The sequence below is a fragment of the Monopterus albus genome, unplaced genomic scaffold, assembly GCF_001952655.1.
Source record: "Monopterus albus unplaced genomic scaffold, M_albus_1.0 scaffold960.1, whole genome shotgun sequence".
NCBI classification, from domain to species: Eukaryota; Metazoa; Chordata; class Actinopteri; order Synbranchiformes; family Synbranchidae; genus Monopterus; species Monopterus albus.
This window is the reverse complement of record NW_018128839.1, coordinates 1-7,584: the sequence shown is the minus strand read 5'-3', so window position 1 is coordinate 7,584 and position 7,584 is coordinate 1. Positions and strand designations below refer to the sequence as shown.

Genomic DNA, 7,584 nt, shown 5'->3' with positions numbered 1-7,584 from the left:
AACATGCAAAAAGTATCTTATTTGCATCATAACTATTTTTTATTTGTCTCTCTTGCAGTTTGCCATCCTTCTCATACTGGTCATCATTGTTGAGATTGCAGCAGTAATAGCTGGATATGTCTTCAGAAAGAAAGTGTGTGTGCATAAATTCATTGTTAGATACATAAAGCCCTGCAGAAGGCATGGTTTAACTTTGGCTGCATGTTGTGTCTCCTTTCTAGGTCTCAATTGTGGTCGAGAAAACCCTCGTTGACATGATGGCTGGTTATAACAACAACACTGAGCTGAAAAAGGCTGTGGATAAACTGCAGGAGGATGTAAGTTTACTGTAAACTCTGTACTCCATACTCACTGTTTACTTAAGTTGGCACCACCTTCACATAACACTGCTCCATCCTGTTGGCCGGTGCTGTGGAAGATGACTTTTTTTTTTTTTGCCGCCATCTGCTGGCACAAGTTGTATTATCTTACTGTGCATTTGTGATTTGCAGACTTACAATGGGAACGTCCATATGAAATGTTTTTCATTTGACTCACTTATACTTCCAGGTGCAGTGCTGTGGTGTGAACAGTACTTCTGACTGGGCCAACTTCAAACCTAATAAAAATTCTGTGCCTGACTCATGCTGTGTGAATGTCACTAAAGACTGTGGACTCAACAACATGAAAAACCCCGTCAAAGTGCACCAGCTGGTAAACTCCCAACGACTGATGCTTTTGTAATGAAGTTGGTGAACTTGAGATGTAGCTAAAGCTTGTCTTTTAACATTTCAGTCCTGGTTTATTTGTGACACCTGTGGTTACTGGTGATAATGGCAAGTTTGGTTTAATGCTACAGCAACACTCCTTTTGCCAGAAATACCACAGAGAAGCAACTGGTGTATCTGTTTATAGTGCAGTGAAAAAAAAAAACAAGTTGATTAATAAAGAAGTTCCTCAGTAATCAGCTGTTATCCAATATCATGCTGCACACAGTGCAAGATTTCTACAACAGCAAGGTACAGTTTGTTACCTTGCTGAGGAGTTGTACTTTCTGTTGTTGTTTGTACTTTCTGGAAAAACTGTTATAGCTGTTCACACTCTCTGCAAACCTACAGCTTGCCTTTCTGTATTAGTTTTCAGTTTAGCAGTATATCTCTGATTATCCAATACCAACTGATGGAGCTGATTTACATCAGGGTGAAGTGTAAAACCTTGTGCGTACAGACAAACCCACAGAGAACCATGACCCACCTCTGCAGCCCTACTTACCTCCTTGTCAGTCTCACTATTGACCTCATTTCTTTTTGCAGCAGCGGCTGATTAATTCCACCCAAAAACAAAAAAAAAACAAGCATAAAAAACTCTACCAACTAAATATTACCAGCACTAAACAGACCTAGTTAGAGACTTCTTGTTGGAATATATACAACATCTTAACAAGCTACAGAGACGTAGTCGGCTGAGACCAAACTGGAGCTAGACAATAAATATTATACAAAAACTTAACAAGAGAACATGACAAAGGGAATACGTTACATTTGCTCATGTGCAGCCTATATAACATACAAAACATGGACTAATTTTACTGTATATTTGGTGTAATGATGATGCGTGTGATCATTGCTGCATTTTGTCATAATTGAACACAAGTTTAGTTTTGAATTACTGCTTCAATACTTTTCTGCATATTGTGGTTAAATATGAAGGTCAAAGGATGGCGTGTGTTATATGCTGCAAAGCCCTAGGCAACTTTGCGATTGTTGATTCACATTAATAAAATAAAATTGATGGAATTTGCAGAAAAGGTTTTAAAATGTTTTATTTTATTTTACAGGTACTGTTTTTACACGTACAGCAGTGGGATCTGTGGGACTTTAAAGACAGTAAAGCCAGTGTCAACAAAACGCAAGCGTTTAAAAAAAGTCGATTTTGCTCCGGGGCAACACGTCTGAAAACCAGCTCAACCAGTGAGATGTGCAGATAGAATCTAATGTCTGTTTTGCCTTTTTTTTGTTTGTTTGTTTTTTTTAATGCAGGGTTGTCAACCTGCTGTGGAGGCCCTACTGAGGAAACAAATCCAGTGGGTGATCATTGCAGCTCTTGTCATTGCTTTCCTGGAGGTATGTAGCACCATTAAACACAAGCAAGTTGCATTAGAGACGTAATCTAACCCAACATTAGTTAGGTCATTTTTCCCAAACCCTCTTGCACACGGACCAACAGCACTAAAGTCAGTGTTTATATTATTTTAATGTTTTAATGCATTAATTTTTAAATTTTGATCTAAATGTAAACTATAAGTCCCCAAATTTAGCCTTTACGATCATACACACTATACACTTATAAATAACCTATAATGTAGTGGTTAGAAAGAGATTTACTTAATTATTTCACTTTTCTATAATTACAGCCTGATCGGTGTACTGTTAAACACGGAGTGATGATGTGTTCCATTTACCGTGGCACACTGAAGTTAGCACTGGGAATGACATCACACCTGAGTTAACTGCATTCCAGTTTCAGTTAACCATAATCCCAGTTCATGCCAGGTTAAACACTGTTAGCGATACCAGTTTATAACAAAGCATTATGATGTAGTTGGCGCATACGAACACTGTAGTAACATGTTCCCATTGGACCTTACTGTGCGCACGACTGTTTTACTGAGTCCCGAATAAGACAAATGCTAATAAATAGTATATTACTGCTGATGTGTGGAGCAGCCATTTTGGATTTTGAGGTCAAGGTTGGTGAAGCTCTTAAGGCTTTCTGAAACAGAAATCCCACATCAGGGGGTGTTCCAGTTGAAATTTCCAACTAGGAACTCAGAAATCCCAACTTCTCACTTCTAATGGAATGCACCATTAAAATAAAATGTTGGCCAAATTTGGTATAATACGTCAACAAAATCGAGTTTAGTTATAGGCAGTGTAAGAAAACAAACAGGCATATCTCAGAAACAACAGTGCCAATTTTCTCTCTCTCCCTTCCAGGTTGTGGGGATTGTGTTTGCTTGCATGCTGATAAGAGGTATTCGCAGCGGCTACACGGTCATGTGATCCAGCTTCACACCTGAGCAGGAGTTGGCTGTTCAGGTCATGCTTTTTGGGAGCTTCATTTGGAAACTTTAAATATGTTCATATTATACTTCAAATACAAAATACAACACAGTATAATAATTTAGCATGCATTGATTTTGGATTCTGTTTTCAGAGGTTAAAACTTTGCTTCCATAGTGTTTGTGTGTGGAGATGGAAAATGGCAAAAAGAAAAACCCTCTGCTTTTAACTATCGGTAGCTTGTTATTGGTTATGATTTTGTTCTTTACATCTTTTACTTTGCTTGTTCTGGTAGAGACTGGGGGTCTGTTTGGATGCTGAGATTTATTTGTATTGCTGGGTCCAGTTTCAGGTTTTAATAAAGACTTCTTAAATTGCACCCAAATTTGCTTCAAGTCTAAATACAAACGGAAAATAAAAAGGACCATTGAGATGAAGTTCATGTAAATATAATATTAGCATAGAAACAACATTCAAAACTTCTGAATTACAGAAAAGAAATTAACTTTTGCAACACATTTAGATATGTTGGGCCAGTTCTTGCACAGGAAGCAAAGGGCATATCCTATTTGACACTTTACAACACCAGTACAAGGCATGTGCAGTTCCCCTCATAGTTACAGAAGTTCAGATGGCTTAAATAGAAGCTTTGTGCTGCATGTGTGCTCTTAATCATTGTCAGCCTCCAAAGCAAGAAGACATTCAGTAAACAAAGGGCCATCACCAATCTTCAGCCAGCTTGTAACTGCTGTGCAGCAAAGGTTTAAAAGGATAATCATCTACAATAAGAAGTGCAGCCCCTCACCACACAAACATGCATGAATGTTTTTGCAACCGAACCTGTGGGCTTTCTTTCTGTATTTAGCATCCATAAACATGTCTACCTCTAAAAAGATGCCTATGTGTAGTCTGCGATCTGCATACAGAGACTAAAACCCACAATGAATGGCCTCTGCTCGTGGTTAATGTCTGTCGGTGTGTTGGTCCTAGGTTAGCTTTTTCATCTGTGCCATAGACCTCTGTGGTTCAAAAAGGATTTAAAAACATCTGTGAAACACACAGCTGCACCGGGCGACATTTCTTCATTAGCAAACACCAGACCTGAGGTAAACAGAGCTGAGAACTCGGGGAAGAACTCGTTCATGCACACTTTGGCTCTGCCTCATGCTAACTTCAGGAAGTACTGGCTGCTCTGAGACTTTGGGGCAACATAGGCAGGGTTAGTCTGGGGTTTCATTACCCCCAAAAAAGTGTCACCCGGTGCAGCTGTTTCACTGATGTGCTTTTAATTGTTTTTGAACAATGGAGATCTATGGCACAGACGAACAAGCAGATCCAGGACTGACAACCATGGGTAGGAGCAATTAATTGTCACTTTTAGTCTCTGTAAGGGGATTGCTGAAAATACTATTAATAGAGGAAATGACTGGGTGTCACTTCTGATGAGAGGAGCTTTTAGCTAAAAACTTTAAATGGCAAACAGAACAACTCTACTGTATCGAGAATGAGTGGGATCCTTTTGACTTTGACTTGCTTTCAGTTTTGGTCTGAGAGGATTTGTCCCTTAAACATAAAACTCTTGCCAAGTTTAAAATGTTTTTTCCTTAGAAAAAACGATGTCGACAGCTATGCTTCATAGTGCACAAATAAGTCAGAAATCAGACTGCTTCAGACTTCCTGTCAGTGGCGACTGGGACCATTCGGAAATTTGGCTGACAGAAATACAATGCTGTGCAAAAGCAGTGATATCTCTGAGTCTGCAAAAAAATTAAACAAGAAGTGTAAAAATAGAATTGGGTTTTAAAGAAAACAAATCAAGAGAAGAGAGGAAAGTGAATAGTCTGACAATTTGAGGATATATTCAGGTCTGGAAAGTCTTTAAAAGGCCTCAAGGTATTAAAAAAGTCTTAAATCTCATTTACAAAGGCCTTGAAATTTGTTTGGTTTTTTTTGTTTTTTTTTTGGCTTCTTGCAGACGATCACAGTAATGACACTTTTATTTCATGTGGTTGCAGGCTGTTGGAAGATGTAAAAAATGAGACTGGTGCAACTGTATTTTTCTGCATGCGGCTGTTCAGTCCTTTGCTGAGTTTCAGTCAGCACTGTCAGACCTGTAGTTAATTATTTTAACACTGCTAGTCACAGTAGCTAGGAGGCTCATCAACTCCTAACAGGCAAGTGTTGACTTTTACAAAAACTTTACCTTTAAGTTTTAAAAATCAAATCAATTTCTGCAGCTTTTCTGGTTCATGTCACTTTGATTTAGTTATATTACCAACTGTTGTGTATGACTGAGAAATACTGACAAATGTTATGTCAATAAATCCATGTACTTAAATACTTGTAGAACTTATTTTTCATCATTCATGTGTGTATTAAAAGCTCTTACGTTTCAGAAAAGTCAAATTACATGAATCCTGTAAAAACCTTGATTTTCAGACGTGCTTGTTTGGGGAAACAGCCAGTGTAGCTCTGTCCCTTAGTTAACTGCACCTGGCCAAGAAACAGTCCTTCACCTAAACCCCTGTAACCTCACAAAGTTAAATTTAAGACTTTTTAATACCTGCTTCACAATCAGAATGGCAAGAATATATGATGGAAAATCAGCAGCGTCGTAGTAACGATCACATTGAAGTTGTACACTTCAGTTTTTACACAGATTAAACTAATGTGTGTTAATCACTGAGCTTTAAAGCTGCTGGGAGGTTGATTTTCTTAGCTTCAGCCAGAGCCTGGCTAGCTGTTTCCAGTCTTTATGCTAAGCTAACCTAACCTGCTGCAGCTTCATATTTAATGCACCAACATGCCAGTGGTTTCAATCTACTCGGTAAGCAAATACGTGCACAATTCTTTTAAACGTTACACAGAACAGACATGCCCACAGGGTGAGACTAATCACAAAATTACAAATATCCTGTCCAGCAAAACGAAAATACCTTTCAATGAGGAGGACATCTGAAGCCACTGGTATAACCACTCACGGCACTGGTAAATGCCAAGACTGTCAGAATCGAGCCCCCTCACGAAGCAAGCCTGGAAAAACAAGGTCTTTATAACACATCAAGGAATACACTGTGTTTGTCATATGTGGTAGCAACATCTCTTTTTTGAACGTGGCCATTAGACATTCTCAGTGCTGGTGGAATTATAATAAATGTATAAAGCACCATTTAAAAACAAAGTGCCTTCTTTACAGGTATTAGTCTAAAACATGATAATCGGTTAAAACACTTACTACAATGCATCGTTTAGGAGAAGGCCATGTGATAAAAGAGAGTTTTAAGAAGAGGTTTAAAGGAGAACACTGAGGAGGCAGGGAGTCCCACGGCCGAGGGGCTCGGACAGCAAAGGCCCAGTTTCCTTTATTTAAACGCTGAGACTGTGGAACCTTTAGTAAGGCCCTGCCAGAGGACCTCAAGCAGTGATCAGGCTCACAGGGAGTCAGCATGTACTCAATACTTTCTCACCCTGTGAATGTTTAAATGGTGAATTCAGTATGGACAAGAGAAATACAATCCTTTGTGCTTTTAGTTAAAACTGTTTGTTCATTATTGTAATTTATATAAAATGTGACCACATTTTAAGGCCAATTTGAACATAAATGTGGGTGATACCAAGGGGTACACTCCACTGTAAGTCATGTTTAGCTGGTGACTATGAAGTCAAAGTCAAGTCAAAGTGTTTATTGTTTCCCTGTACAATGAAATTCTTACTTTGTTGTCCACATGAATGCCACACAATACAAATGAAATATAAAATAGATAATTAAGTAACACAAAATCTAAGGCACTTTAAAGCAGCAAATGCAGAGATATAACAATATAATAGAGAATGTATGCTACATGGGAGCTGTATGTGCAGTAGTCAACAGTGAATGTGCAGTTGTGCATGTGCAAACTGAGAATCTAAACAGTACATGACGTATTTCCTGGTAATAAACTCATCAGCTGTTTAGGAATCTGATGGCAGAGGGAAAGAAAGAGTTTTTCAGCCTAAAAGTCCTGCATTTCATACTTCTGAACCTCCGACCGGAGGGTAGGGGTATGAACAGTCCGTTCTGGGGGCGGGTGGGGTCTTTGAGGATGGAGGCAGCTTTCCTACACACCCTGCGGTGGTAAATGCTCTGCAGAGAGGGCAGTGGAGTCCTGGTGATCTCCTCCGCAGTCTTTACCACTCTCTGCAGGCGCTTGCGGTCCATAGCAGTAGTGCTGCCTTACCAGACAGTGATGCAGCTGTAGAAGCTGTAAAGGATCCTAGGCGACATGCCAAACCTCTTCAGCCTCCTCAGGAAGTACAGCCGTCGTTGGGTGAGAGAGGAGGAGAGAGAGAGAGCGAGGTCGGGAGGTGGAGCCGAGGAGCCAAGGGCGGGAAGCAAACCGTATAAGAATTCCGCCACATACTTGTCTTTCCCTCATAAGTGGAGTGTAAAGGTAAGTAAGCATCAGGATACCTCCGAAATAGAACTTTTTTTTGTTATGCTGACAGTTTCCTGTGTGTTAGCGTCTGACGGCTAACAAACGATGTAGCCAGTTCTTAACAATTA

The 7,584-nt window shown here is 39.5% G+C and overlaps 1 protein-coding gene and 1 long non-coding RNA gene across 2 annotated transcripts; one reads left to right on the top strand and one right to left on the bottom strand.

Moving 5' to 3' along the window:
- Window positions 1-4: 4 nt before the first annotated feature.
- Window positions 5-3,854, top strand: LOC109953665 (CD63 antigen-like; the record flags this gene model as incomplete). The annotated part of the gene is made up of 5 exons (XM_020589135.1): window positions 5-133; window positions 222-317; window positions 550-693; window positions 2,019-2,102; window positions 2,976-3,854. Coding segments are annotated over 5 exons (519 nt in total), but the record flags the coding sequence as incomplete, so codon positions are not given.
- A 574-nt stretch (window positions 3,855-4,428) lies between these two features.
- On the bottom strand, window positions 4,429-6,071 carry LOC109953666 (uncharacterized). The gene is made up of 2 exons (XR_002273953.1): window positions 5,978-6,071; window positions 4,429-4,798 (listed from the first exon to the last, which is right to left on the bottom strand). It is a non-coding gene; the product is annotated as an uncharacterized LOC109953666 (long non-coding RNA).
- Window positions 6,072-7,584: the final 1,513 nt, after the last annotated feature.